Below are 15,003 nucleotides of genomic sequence, written 5' to 3'. Positions count from 1 at the left end.
TGGCTCTGCTATTTCATAGCTCGATGACCCTCTGAAAGTCACCTAGCCTCTCTGCTCCTCATTTTCTCATCTGTAAAAGAGATAATAATAGCACCTGCCTGATACAATTCTTTTGAGGACAAAATGAGTTAATACTGGCAAGAATTTAGAATAGTACCTGGCACCTGGTTAGAAATTGACAAATATTAGTCATTGTTATTATTAACCCCTGTGGACTCAGTTTCCTCGTCTGTAAAAGGAAGATCCTAATGCCTGTCTTGGCAACCAGACAGAGCTGTTCATGAGGATCAAAGGTCACAATGCTTGAGAAAATGTTTTGAAAATCATAAAGTACCATACTAATATTTTTAGGTTGTTATTCCTATTAATGCCATCAATTGATGTTGTTAACTGAGCCCAGATCTTTCTCCTCTTCTGGGGCTGGTGTTCAAAAGGAAACAATGAGTGTTAGATTCAATAAAATGATAATTTGACAACGGAGTCTAGTTACCATTAACTTTGTAATGCTGTCTCAAGAGTCTTGTTTTCTATCACCTTTATGCAAAAGTAGTACTTTTTCTGTCAACTAGTGTTCACTCGCTGAGCGCTGGCCCCCAGCTAGTGCCATGTGAGATACTGGGTGAGGTCACAAGGCGGGTGTCTCTAGGCTGTTCGCTTTGCCCCAGCCCATGACTTGAAAGCAGTGTGTGTTTAGAAATTTTCTGTTGTAGCTAATTCTGTAGTTAAGAGATAGGATCCAGGTCTACTTGGCAGGGAAGGCATTATTTGCGTAGTTTTCTGTATTGGAGCAGGACCACTGACATCTTAGCTACATTCTCTTCTGTCTCTATTTGTGACAGTATAAATCAGGTTAACTCTTTCAGGGGTGAGGCCTGAATGAGAATCCAGCCATCTTCCTAGTATGTGAGAAGTACCTTAGATTTTTTTTTTTAAGCTTTGTCTTATCCAGCTGAGTGTGCCCATTGGACATAAACCGATGTAATCTGTGCAGGACCGTGAGAGACGGGTCTGGGAATGGGTATTCCCCGGTTCCCTTTCAGATAACTTGCATATTGGGGAATGGTATGCCCCAGAATCCTCCTTTCCATAACCAAGAAAGTTCAGAATGGGGATTACTCGTGGGTGAGCTCCATTAATGCTAAGTATTGCTTTTTCCCCCTCTCCTTGTATTCACAGAAAATCCTAGCTGGCCTGGAGCACAAAAATGGTGAGATCAAGCCAAAGAGTAGGAGGCAGTGGGGTCTCGTTTCTAGGTCAACAAAGGATTCCGATGATTGGGCCAACTTGGATGACCTGGACTTCAGTCCCTCCCTCACCAGGATTGACCTGAAAAACAAGAAGAGACAGAGCGATGAGACTCTCTGCAGGCGAGTGGGTGGCTTCTGTCCATAAATGGACTCATCTGGGATTTGTGGGATGATCTTTCCCGTCTGATGATGCTTCCTGTCTCGTGCTGGCCTAAGCCGCGTTCTCTCCCTTCAGATTTGAGAGTGTTCTGGACCTGAAGCCCTCTGAGCCCGTGGGCACAGGAAACAGTGCCCCAATCCAGACTTCATATCAGAGGCGAGACACGCCAACCCTGCGATCTGCGGCCAAGCAGCTCTACTTGAAGCACTCGCGATACTTGCCTGGTAGTATAAATACTTGCGTTTACTTTGACAGTTGATAAGAAGTCGTGTCCCTGGAATCACATATTCACAAAGATTCCAATTTGGAAGGCAAGTGCTTGGAGCTTCTCTTCAGAACTGGCAGGAACATCGTAAAAATATTTGCTGAAGGGCCAGCCTGGTGGTGTAGCAGTTAAGCTCGCGCACTCCACTTCTGGCGCCCAGGGTTTGCGAGTTTGGATCCCAGGTGCAGACATACACACCGCTTATCAAGCCATGCTGTGGCGGCGTCCCGCATAGAAAGTAGAGGAAGATGGGCACGGATGTTAGCCCAGGGTCAGTCTTCCTCAGCAAAAAGAGGAAGATTGGCAATGGATGTTAGCCCAGGGCTGATCTTCCTCACACACAAAAAAACAAACTATATATACTTGCTGAAGCCCAGGCCTCACATTTTTACTTTATATAGTTGCCTAAGATAAGAAATTTGGTAGAGGAAACTGGGTCCAGCCCCCGGGGAGGGAGGAACTGGAAAGTGCCAGGCAGCAAGGCTGAGGCCCCAGCACCAGTCCAGTTTAGGAGAAATTGCCAGTCCTCTCAGGAAACCAGGGAAGAGCTTAGTCTCACCATCCAGCAGTACTGCAGGGGTTAAGTGTCAAAGCTATAGTTTGGAGGGCCTCTCTCCAGATTCCCAAGGCTCTGTCCAGATTCTCTGGATTCCAAGCTTATAGCATTAGCCAACGATTCATTCACAAATTCATCCAATCAGCAAATAAGTTTGAGCACCTACCGTGTGCCGGGCCCTGGGAATGTTATGGTGAACAAAGTGGCCAAGCGGGGCCACTGGGCTGCCCAGCTCCAGGAGGCTCCACTCACATCACATTGTGTGCGGGGACTTTATACGGCAGCCCCACAGGCAGTACTCTCGCCCTCCTGCAGCGTATTTTCTAGTGCTGGGAGACAGACCTAAACAAACAGACACACAGAGTACAGGTGGTGAGAAGTGATGGTCAGGGTGATGCAATGGGGGGAGGCACTTTAGATAGAGTGGTCAGGAAAGGCCTCTCTGAGCGGGTAACTCCCAGCTAGGCCCCAAAGAAGGGGAAGGAGCTAAGTGTGCAGAGAGCTGAGGGAGGAGCACACCAGGCAGGAAGCAGCAGTGCAGAGGCCTGGGGCGAGAAAGGGCTTGTGAGGAATGGCCGAGAGGCCACTGTGGCCAGAGTATGGTAAGAGGGTGATCTGGTATGTAGTACGAGGCATCTTTTCTGGTTTTGTAAGAAATTTGGATTTTATTTCATAAGCAATGGAAGCTCTTGAAGGGTGTTCATTGGAGAGCATCATGGTTTTACCCACATCTGTGTGCTCAGTGGGTGGGGGCCGGCGAGCTGTAGCTGTTGTCTAGGTGAGGGGACAGGGCTGGGGTCCCAGGGGAAGGAATGAAGGTGGGAAGGGCTGGCCTGCTGATGCATTGATTCCTCACCCTTCAGTGAGGAACAGGGCTTCTAAATACTGCCAGACTTCATCAGGGTTGGCATTGTTGTCTTAGAAGATTGGCCTGACAGTTCCTAGGATGACCTGGAAGAAGAGAGACCAGATGACAGGGTGCATGGGGCAAAGACTCCAACTACAGTGACCCCGGGCAAAAGGGAGCAGGGAGTGAGTTGGAGAGTTGTTTCTCTTTGGCTCTAGGGGAAGAAGGAGAAGGAAGAAGATGAATTCAGTCTTTCAGTTCGGAAAAATAGCTGCCGTGCCTGACATAAGGAGGAAAGTGGGCAGTCCGGAGGGAAGGTGGTTTGGCTTGAGGTTGAGGTCAAGGCAGCCGTGGACGTGAGGGAGTTGGTGAGGATCGTTGGTATAGACCAGAGTCACCAGCATTTGATGATGGTCCAGGTCAGGTGAGAAGATGCAATCTCGGGGGACAGAATGCAGAAAGAGGAGAGCAGATGGGGGGTGGGGGTGAGGGATGAAGGAGAACTTGGAAAGGTGACAGAAAGGCAGCAGTCTGTGAAGGGGGATGAGTAGGAATGTCCAGGAGCACTGAAGCCCAGGACAGCACCAGAGGGGTCAGACATATGACATGGGACAGATCTGTTGGTAGAAGTTTAAGAGACCTCTCTCAGGCCACCCAGCAGTGAGACGACATACTAAACCCAACGATGGTGTCTTTCCTCTACCATCTCTCACACGACATCAGCACAGCCAGTTTTTGCTTAGATCTTGAACCATAGGAAGGTTTTGACAGATTGGTTCTGTGTTAATTTCACCTCTGAAGCCTGGTGCAAGATTAAATATGTATTTTGCATTTTAAAATCATTTCTTCCCTATTAGGAATAAATATAAGAAACGGCATGCTCTCGAATCCAGGCAAGGATTTTATTCCATCTAATCCATGGTCTAGTTCTGGTTTGTCTGGAAAATCTTCAGGAACGGTGTCGGTAATCAGCAAAATAAACTCAGGTGAGTAATGGTTGTTAATTCCTAAATGACAAGAAGCAAATTCTCTGGATGCGGCAGGGTGGGTACAGAGAGATGCGGGCGCAAGCTGTGGAACCAGGAGGGCCTTTCTGGTGTGAAAACCCTGGGCCTCTTTTCCAGGCCTGTGCTCCTCTCTCTCTCCCCCTCTCCCCCCACCTTCTTGCTCGCTCGCTCTCCTGCACTCTCTCTCCCCCTCCCTCTCTCTCCCTCCCTCCCTCTCTGCAGCAGGCCCTGGGAGCTGAACCGCAGGGTCTGCCCTCAAGAGTAGCTGGGGAGGAGAACAGTCTTCCCTGGCTCATGGGAAAAACAAAAATAACTTGACAGAGCCTTACAGAGTCTGACTTCTGAGGCCGGCTCTGAGGTGGGCGGCCTCCTTCTGAGGTGGAAATTGAACTCAGCTCCGGCTGACTTGCTCCGGCTGACTTGCTCCAGCTCGTCCCCTCCGTCTGGTGACCCAGCCATAGCCCATGGCGTCGGAACCCCTTCTGGTTGGAAGGGGTACTCTTTGGAAGGCCCGCTCCACTTCTTTTGAAGAGACGAATGAATTTCGGAAGCCTTCCAGGCTGACTAACCCCGTTCCCAGCAGACTGGTTTCCCACACCATTTTCCCTCGCCTGGGGAGCCCCTACTGTGTGCTGCTTCTGCTTCCACAGGGCCCAGGAAACATCTGGGCCTCACTTCTCCCTGCCTTTATCCATTGTGTGTTCAGTAACTTTAAGGAATACAAAAAGGAAGGAAATGATACGTCAACACCCATACACTCACCACCAGCTCAAGGAGTCAGACTTTGCAAATACACACGAAGCCCAGTGTCTAGTCCTTCCCTCCCTTTTCTCTTCCCCTCCCTCCCCGACCTCCTGCCTGATTTGGGTGTTTATTATTTCCATGCATTTTTTAAAATATACATGAGGGGCCAGCCCAGTGGCGCACTCCGCTGCTGTGGCCTGGGGTTCCCAGGCTCGGATCCCAGGCACGCACTGACGCACCACTTGTCAAGCCACGCTGTGGTGGTGCCCCATGTAAAGTAGAGGAAGATGGGCACGGATGTTAGCCCAGGGCCAATCTTCCTCGCCAAAAAAATAAATAAAAATAAAACAAAATAAAATATACATGAAATACATAGTATGTTTTGCATGTTTTAAAATTTGTATGCGTATAACCCTAGATATCCACTTCACTCATTTTAATAATTGTATTAGGATGTAATAATTATATATATAAGATATACATTGTATAACATATACAATATATGTAACTATACCGTAATTTATTACTTCTACTAGACTATAATTTATTTATCCCTTCTCTTCTTGACGACCTTGTAAGTTGTGTACAGTTTTTGCTGTTAGAAAGAGGGCTGACATGGGGCCGGCCCCGTGGCTTAGCGGTTAAGTGCGCGCGCTCCGCTGCTGGCAGCCCGGGGTTCGGATCCCGGGCGTGCACCGCTTCTTCGGCCATGCTGAGGCCGCGTCCCACATACAGCAACTAGAATGATGTGCAGCTATGACATACAACTATCTACTGGGGCTTTGGGGGGAAAAAAATAAATAAATAAAATCTTTATTAAAAAAAAAAAGAAAAGAGGGCTGACATGAACATCGTCGGCCTCCATTGTTGTGCACCTATGTGAGGGGTTCTCTGGGTGTAATGCAGACATGTTAGGTTAAAGGGTGTGCTCGTCTTGGACTTTACAGATGTTGCCAAATTGCTCTCCAGCAGGGTATGGGAGTTGTGCTGCATCCTTGATGCCACTTGGTACTGTCAAGATTGCGAAATGTGTGCTGATCTGATGGGTGTGGAATGGCATCTTATTATGGCTTAAACTTGCATGTCCTGTTTACTAATGAGGTGGAATGTCTTTTCCTGTGTTTGTTGACTGTATGTTTTTTTCCCTTTTGTGACTTACTTGTTCAATCTCTCTTTTCCCGTTTTTCTTCATATCTATCTGTTCACCAAAAATGCAAAATGTGCTCCAGCCGACAACACAACTCCTCACACGTGCATTCCAGACCATTTGCCCCTCTGCCTTATTCAGTTGCCAAGAATGCTGTGTGTCGTGAAGCACCTCTGCTGTTCATTAACTCTTTTCCTAACGGATGTAACTTCCATTCGAATAATGGCCCATAATAACATTGTTCATCATTCCATGTGTACTGTTAACCCCTCATAATAAGGCCGATTATAGATATTCATTCACCCACCCAATATGTATTGATTACTTGTTATATGTAAGGCATTTCATTAACATCCTAGAATACTAAGATGAGGACATACAGTTCCGGCCCTTAAAGCACTCTCAAGATAGAAATGACATAAAAAGTGAATGGATTTAATATAATTTAATAATGATTAATTTTTCTGATTATGGACAAGAATATTTAGTGTAGAATTACTTGTAAATAATTAAGATAACCTGTGTGCTGATCAATAAGACAATGGTTAAATGAATTACGATTTAGCCATACTCTAGAATTTGTATATACTGACATGGAAGGATAACTATTCTATATTATGGAGTGGAAAAAGCAAATTGCAGAAGAGGATAAACCTATTATTCCAAAAAGAAAGAAAATTCCAGATTTCCTTTTTCTTTAACAAACCGACCAACCAGCCTCCATGTGGGTGCAGGCCACAGGAGCAGCATGGTCTTTGCCCTCCGAGTCTTTCTGACAGTGTGGTGTGGTGGAATGCTCTGCTCAGAATTCACTGTTTCTATCATAATTCTTTTTTCCTCCCTAATAGTCAAAACCTATTCTTTGTTGTTCTGCACCGATGTCCTTTAACCCTGTGATGTCATGTGCATGTGTCCTTGTAGTAATGAGCTTTTCCTTTTGCAAATCAGTTGGTTCTGGCTCTACAAGTTCTAGTGGACTGACTGGAAACTACATCCCTTCCTTTCTGAAAAAAGAAATTGGTTCTGCTATGCAGAGGGTGCACTTGGCACCTATCCCAGACCCTTCGCCTGGTAAGTTCTATTTCGGATATTCATGAATTGACTCGACAAATAGTTACTGGACAACTGCTTTGTGCCTGGCATGTGTAGGCCTAGGGTCCCCCAGGGAAGGAGGCAGACAAAGCTCCCTGTCCTCGTGGAGCTTGCACTCTCTAAACAGTAAGGAAACCGAATAAGATGCTCATAGGTGCTCAGGAGAAAAATAAAGCAGGCAGGAGGTGGGGAGTGTGGGGGTTGGAGTGTGGGGTGCAGAGTGCAGCTTTAGAGAGGGTACCAAGAAGACCGCACTGCAAAGGAGACGTTGAGTAAAGATCTGAAGACAGTGAGGGAGCTAGCCATGCAATATGGGCGAGACTGTTCCAGACGTGTGATTCTTAGTGCGTGGCCTTTGAGGCAGGACAGGCCTGGCATATTCCAGGGCTAGCAGGGAGTGCAGGAGTGGCATGAGTGGGAGGGGGGGAGCAGGGAGAGGAGGTCAGAGAGGCAATAAGATGCCCGACGGGATGAGGCCCTGCAGGCCACCGTAAGCATGTTGTCATTGACTCGGAGTGACATGGGAACCACTGGAGGGTTTTGAGCAGAGGAGTGAGGTGATCTGACCTTCATCTTCCAGGCTCACTCAGTGCTGGTTGTCACTAGATGGAAAGTGGGGAGCAAGGTTGGAAGCAGGGAAACCAATTGGTTTCCTGGATAACCCTTGCAATTATCCAGCAAGGGATGATGCTGGCCTGCGCCGGGCTGGTAATAGTGGAGTTTTCCAAATTCTGGGTATATTTGGAAGGGAAAGCCAATAGGATTTGCTGACAAATTATAAGTAGGATAAGAGAAGAAGAGACAGGACAGGAATGACACCAGTATTTTTGGCTTACAGCCATATAATGGGGTTGTCCTTACTGAAAGAGGGAAGACAGTGAGTAGGAGGCAAATGCTGCTCTTGAGCTCTCATTTTCTGATATTTTTGTTACCAAGATGCATTTGTCTGCACTTTGTTTGCATGGGTCCCATATCAATCAGACCCACCTTTCTCTTTCACTGCAGGTTATTCTTCCCTGAAGGCTGTGAGACCTCATCCTGGGCGACCTTTTTTCCACACCCAGCCTAGAAGCACTCCTGGGTTGATGCCCCGGCCTCCGGCCGCCCAGCCGGTGCACGGACGGACGGACTGGGCCTCCAAGTACGCGTCTCGGCGATGACTGTCATGAAGCCCTTTGTAGGGAAAGCAGGACACTGTCCCTCAGCCCACTGGTTCTACCTGCAAGAAACTTTCAAGTGGTACAAAAGCAAACAAATACTTTACAGTTACCTTCTGAACTAAGACATTTCAATATTCTTTAAAAAATTTGTTTTTAAATATTGATTTGAATGCAATACCCTTTTTTTGTACAAAATTATTTTATTCTAAAACTGGGTCCCATTATTTTCTTAAGCAGTAGCATTTTGTATATATGGATTATGTTTTAGCATTTTATACAGTCAACTTTGTAATGAACTTTTTAAAGATTAATTGGTTTTCTTTTGAGGTTCCAGGTATTTTATACAGATTTTTAAAAATGTAATAATATTGATGCAGTATTGCAACAGGGGTACAATTTAAAGCTATGTGATAAAGGGTTATTTACTCAACGTGTGGGGATATTTGTGAAGTGCTTAAATTTTAAATGTGGCACATCAGGTACTTTCAGCTTTCTGGGACTGATATCAGCACTAGAAAAATGATCTGCTTTTCTCAATATCATGTTATTGGTTTGATTTTTTGATACCACTGTGCTGTTCTAAAAGTACTATTATGTAATTCACTTTCTTCTGTTCTTGTTCCCCAGATGAAAGAACTCTTAAGTAAATACTTTTTGACATTTTTACAATACCCTTTGTGGTGGTTGGAGATATCCAGGAGAAACCTAGAGTTATATGCTATGCCATCACATTCTATTTTCTTCCATTTATGAAATCAAATTGTATAAGTACCCACAAAAGGGAAGCCTTTCAACCAAAAGGTTCTCCACATAAAGGTTAACACAGTCAATTAAACTTATATCCCTACCAAGATGCATGACCAAAAAGCTGTTTCAAAGCAGCAGAAGATTTTTATATAATAACTGATAGAATTTTGCATTCAGCTCAGTTCTCCAGGCCTGGCTGGGAACAGACAATGAATAATCTTCTGTCCTAGCCAAATTCTCAGGGCAATTTGGGAAGCAGAAAAGATGTATGGCAGATGTTCACTTATCTGGGAAGTCACGGTTACCGTGATGTTAGTGTCCATGGAGTGCCACATTTGAACTCTTAACCCTTGTGTAGTTTCTTTCAACAGTGAGAACTCTGTTGGGCAGAGGCTGTCCCATTGAGAGGAATGTTTACAGCAATTCTGAAAATGACAAAGCTAGTTTGGAGATAGAAAAAAACAAAAGGTCCACTTTCATCCATCTCTTTGGGGCACAAATTTGCCTCCACTCATGGTTACCTGAAAGGCAAGGGGAAGGTCACCACTGGTGAATATGATATAATCGCAATAGTGTATTGACTCACATTCTCTCAAGGCATTTGGTTCCAGGTTCCAGGATAGAGCAAGTTGACCCATATGAAATTGTCATTTTTGTAGGTTAAAATGAATATTGGCACTTGGACATGGTTCAGCGTAATAAAGTTGGTAAATTATTGCTTTGAGGTATTAATAATACGTTGCAGCCTGAACAAATCGCTGTGGCTCCCAGAGAGCCTGAACCTAAAATCAGGGAGTATTTCTGCTTTGGAGAATCTGGCTCAAAAATGTATTTGACCAAGCACTAGAGGCATGAGGAAAGCACATAATGGATGTGGATTTGATAAGTAATATTTTCCTGTTAACAAACTGGCGGCAAAGCTTCAGAAAATAAATATGTATATGTACGCACAACTTGAAGTTGAATTCATTTCTGTATTATATTCTCAACTCATTATCTAAAGCAACAGAAAATGTGTTTTCAGAGATGAGTCCTTTACTGAGGTTAATATTTATTTTCCCTTTCTGTATTGTGTATAAAGAATAATTTAACCTGTAACCTTAGCCAGCTTGCTGGAAAGCTGGTTTTAAATTGTAAATACCCTTTAGGGAAGCAAATGGATTGTGAATACCATATTCTTGGCACTCTAGCTTATGTTAAGGTCATTACATATTTTTTTAATTGAAAAACCTAGTTACCTGGTTATTACACATTATAAAATTGTTTCTTAATACTTTTATAGGGCCCAAATTCAGAAAATATTGTACTTTTCTTCCTTTTCCTCTTTCCTTTGTTTATTAGCAAACAACTTCCCTTGGGAAGCCAAACATATTTATTCATATGAAAGTCAAGAAGCTAATGCACAGTTGAGAAAACTAGAAGACTGAAAAAACAACGTCAATTCTAAAGAACTAGCAAAATCCTGATGTTCTCTGTTTTTTCCCCCAGATGGGTAAAGGACACATTGTGTGTACAAGCTGTTTACTGTAGAAGGGAATAGTGACCATTTTTTGTTAAGTGAAAATAAAATCTACCTGTTGCATATATTTTTTAGTTACTATAGCATTATGAAATGTACTGCAAGACACCAAGAGGAATGATGAGTTTCACTGCACCTACCCGTGACTGTGCCTCATTTCAGAGTCAGAAAGCTTTCCGGGACATCAGGAGATGGTGCAGGGCTGGTTCTCATTCAGTGACAGTCGTGTGCCAGGGGGTCCATGTGTAAACTGCAGGGAAACTGCATGAGTGTAAAAGCTACTCTTGGTGTCATTGTTCGTTTTACAATAAAATTCCATTCATTACCAAGCCCTCCCCCAGCTCATGTATGATAGGATTTAAGTAGGAAGAAAATTGATTTTCAAACAATTTTTAGACACATCTCTTGTCTAAAGGACCATGTACATCTAATAAATTGACACTATGTCATCTTCCAGAGTTATCAAAAATTGAATACAATCAAGGAAAGACATGTAAAACAAAACAAGAGTTGTTTTGTTTTTAAGTACCAATACCAGTACCATTGGAGTTCACGGGCACCATGTTTTCTCATGAAGTAGCATTTCCCTACCATCAAGCCATTGTTTTGTGCCATTTAAGAGAGAAAAAAAATACAGGCTGTATGTTTCAGCTCGGTGTATAACCAAAAGCAATATGTTTATAAGAAAATATTTGACATACTAATTATTTTATCTCATTTAAAGCACACTGTAGCAACTTGTTTGTTTAATATATATGGTTAACTTTTAGAATTATTTTTTAAATTTCCAACCAAAGTACTGTATTTTATATAATTTATTGTGAAGACGTTCTCATGGAAACCATTAAGAAGACAAACTGGAGGCAAATGTCACATTGATCTGTATTATCAGTTTCTTAAAGACGCTGTGCTAATGTGAATTTAAAATGATCTGAAAAGTCTTCTGATATCAGATTTCTCAGTACTGAGAGCAGTTTAGTCCCCTGATTGGATTACAAGGGAGTCACTGAGAATATTTATTTATAAAGCAAATATTCATAATGATGAGAAGATAGGAGGACAGAAAACCACTTATGCAAGCCTCCTCTGAAATAAGATGTTGCTTCTTGAATAGTTTGTCCTGAGGTGTTGAAAAACGTTAACTTGACGTAAGGAAAATTCTGCTGCAAATAAAGTTACAGTTTAAGAAAAATTGATTGGAGTGTTGGGGTTTTGTTTTCGTGCTCTGCCATCAAAAGATCACAGTAGTATTTCCTAATTTGGAATTTTGAGATTTTATAACTTCTCCTTAGTGCATACTACAGTGTTACTGCCGTGGAGTTGGAAGCACACACTAGAGCCGCAGTAGGAAGTTATCCTGCAAAGTGGAGGTTTTCTAAATTTAGCTTTTAGCAAGTTAGGTGACTAAGGATAGTTAAAAAAAAAAAAAAAAAACAGGTCAAAACTATTTCTTGTTGCCGATGTCATCACGATTAATACCTACCTTGTATGTTGTTACCTTTCAAGGCACACTCATGTGTACAATGTAAACCTTCAAAAGAAGCTCATAACTTCATGAATTATATACAGGATTCCACAGGAAATTCATTTCCCAAACATTCTTTGAATCCCTGAAAGAAGTGTGCAGGAACACGTTTTACCAATCGGACTTGTATTGGTGAATCCCTAGATGTGCCCCTCACCCTCAGAACACGGCTGAGCTGACTGTGTGACCTTATGGCATATGGGCCCACCGTGCCCCTTCAGAAGCCCCACAGATTCAAGCCCTCAGCCATCCTTCTTGCTATAAAAACGCATTGTTAGAATAGGGTCTGATACCAGTCATTTATGGCTAAGGCTGAATTTAAGCCAATTGTTTCCCTCTCCCTGGAGTACTTACGTATAAAGCTTCTCTTAAACTGAGATTTACAGCTGTTGATTTTTAAGGCAATCTTACCTGCTACTGAGTAGGTTGGTGAAGGGTTAAAGGCTGAGAGGCTCTCCCTGGGCCTCTGAAAATACATTAGGTAAATTGATAGACACTGTGAATAAGACTGTCTGAGACGGAGAGCAACTCGAAGGTTTCCAAGAATAGCAGGATTTCAGGGGCTTCCAGGGAATAACATGACCTGAGGGTACCTGTCATAGAATGGCAGAATTATAACAGGACTTTTTATTTCTGCACAAGCATGGTAATAATAGAGTCATATGATAATGCCTTAGTTTCTCTTTCAGGTAAACAAGATTGCTAGGATAGTTTGACCCCTGTAATGTTAGGTTGGACATATGAAGTTGCCATTTTTGTGGGTTAGAAAGAAATAGTAAAGTATCAGCAATTTGATAAGGTTCAAACAATTAGAAATAAGGAAATGGAGATAAATGTTTGGTTTATGAACAAAATTGAATAATCATGTTTGTCCTAACTAGTTTAATTAAAGTGAATCCTTGTAGAAAGATGGGTTGGAAAAAATGAATGATCAGTTTCAGCAGGGTTGGAAAATAATGACTTCCTACCCAGGTTAAATTGAGTAATCCGTGTTAGGTCAGAATTAGAAAGATGAAATTGAACATATACTGTTATTCGTGTTTGAAAGTGTGGCTTTTCTGACTCCTGGGGTGCCCAGCTGTTGTAGATTTTTTTCTCTTCTTACTTTACATCCTTTCTCTGGATCAGCTCATCCTGTTGCTGGCAGTTTGATCCATCTTAGTCTTCTCTTCTGAGTCATCACTGGCTTGTTCAACTGTCTAGTGGACATTTCCAGTCGGATGGCTCATAGGAATGAAAGACAAATCCACTGATTATTATTTCCCCCAAACCTCTCTCCCTCCCTCCCCTGTTTTCCTTCTTTCTTTTCCTTCCTTCTTTCCTTCCACAAGTATTCTCTGAATGCCTACTCTGTGCTAAGCATTATTCTAGGAGCAGGATATACCAAAGTATGTTTTAAAAATATGAAAATCTCTAACCTCAAGGAATTTACCTTCTATCAAATCTACAGACAGATAACAAAATAAATAAAATATCTAGTATGTTAGAGGACAATAAATGTTATGAAAAGAGATGAGGATGGAAAAGGAAATGTGTGTGTGGCTGTGTGTGTGTGTTTGGAGCGGCATCATTCTAGACTTTTCTCTTCCTCCTCTCCCCTACTCCTTAATATCTCACCTTTTCTTACCCATGTTCTTCAGACTCACGGTGCTGCTTGAACTCACACGGATATTTAACAGGTCTCTCATTCTCGACCCTGCGCTGTCCCAATTCATTCTCCACACTTATGTCAGAAATCTACTGAAAATAGTATATGACTGTGTTAGCTACTGCGATTGATCAGCACCACAGTCTTCTCAAGCCAGGTAGTCTCAAGAGCCCCTCCTGGGTGAAAACAATAATCAACAAATGTACAGTCTGAGAGCAGAAACCGCCTCTAAAAACAAGAAATAGTTTTGAAGTCCTTTTGAAGGTATATATTTTTAAGTTTAAAATTCATGTGAATTTTGCATCCTACTCTATAATATAGCCTTGATGGTTTTAAAATATGTTTAAAAGTTTCAACTTATTTACCAGCCAAATTACTTGTTTAGCCCCACTGACACCTTCACCCCAATGCCCCCACCTTCCTCCCATCCAGGAAGGTGCTATGTATAGTAAAAATAATAATAAAAAAATATATACATATGTATATACACAAAATGAGAGAAATTAAGTTCTACTGTTTAATAAAATATGCGTTAACAGCACTTTTATGTTATATATGGTACTTTGCCTACATAACACCTTTCAAAAATTCGCTGTATGTACCTTACACAAGTTACCTTACAACTGGTATTTACAAGTCGTTCAGTGTGCTGAGCCTTCACGTTGATGCCTGCTGTATTTTGCCTCCCAACAAAAGTTTCTTAATTACACTGTCAAAAGATTTCTTAGTTACATTGTCAAAAGAAAGGCAGACTGCCACATGCAGCGCCTCATTTGGATGTGTCTGGAGTCTTGGAAGCTTGACTACCCTACGTTCTCCTACAAATGGACCTTGAGAGCTTGTTTGGAGGTTCTAGCAGGGGAGCGCAGCTACTCGTATACCCTTGACCGAAGAACGGTCCTCCTCTATCGGGGAAGGTCGTCCTCTTCGACCGAGCGCGCAGCTTCGGGAGGGACGCACATGGAGCGGTGAGGGAGGAAGGGGACACCCGCCTAGCCAGCCAGATCAGCCGAATCAACCCTGGCGATCAATGGGGTGACAGATGTCGCAGCCAGATCGCCCTCACATCCGAGGTACCACGCTTGAGCACGAGGTATATAAACCCTGTAGAGAATGCTCTCTTTTCGCATAGGTCGAGTTGTTTACCACATGCCTGAGCGCTAATAGGAACTTTTAACACAAGTTCAAATCTAACTAACATTTTACAGGTTATTTCACCCTTCAAAATGCTAAAATTGCTGTTGAAATTGGCTTAAATTGGACCTGTTTTTATATTATCTAGAATGCCTTGCAGATGGGTGGGGCATGCTAAATACTGCCGTCTCTATTGGTGAAATCT

At 43.0% G+C, this 15,003-nt stretch overlaps 1 protein-coding gene across 3 annotated transcripts in view; it reads left to right on the top strand.

Annotated features, from left to right (window-relative positions):
* Positions 1–9,925, top strand: part of CILK1 (ciliogenesis associated kinase 1) — a 33,400-nt gene extending 23,475 nt beyond the window's left edge. For 2 of the 3 annotated variants that reach the window (XM_087438717.1, XM_004424016.3), the window contains exons 9-13: positions 1,177–1,367; positions 1,483–1,631; positions 3,933–4,061; positions 6,922–7,044; positions 8,071–9,925. In XM_087438717.1, coding sequence (XP_087294843.1) covers positions 1,177–1,367; positions 1,483–1,631; positions 3,933–4,061; positions 6,922–7,044; positions 8,071–8,225 — 747 coding nt within the window. In that variant the 3' untranslated portion in view covers positions 8,226–9,925. Of the gene's footprint in view, positions 1–1,176; positions 1,368–1,482; positions 1,632–3,932; positions 4,062–5,773; positions 5,873–6,921; positions 7,045–8,070 lie in introns of all 3 variants that reach the window. The other variant, XM_087438718.1, reaches the window with a different exon arrangement.
* The last annotated feature ends 5,078 nt before the right edge of the window (positions 9,926–15,003 follow it).

The sequence above is a fragment of the Ceratotherium simum genome, chromosome 13 (genome assembly GCF_057802395.1).
Source record: "Ceratotherium simum simum isolate JZ-2026a chromosome 13, ASM5780239v1, whole genome shotgun sequence".
In the NCBI taxonomy this organism is placed as follows: Eukaryota; Metazoa; Chordata; class Mammalia; order Perissodactyla; family Rhinocerotidae; genus Ceratotherium; species Ceratotherium simum.
The sequence above is the reverse complement of the archived record's forward strand: the minus strand, read 5'-3'. Positions and strand labels throughout refer to the sequence as shown.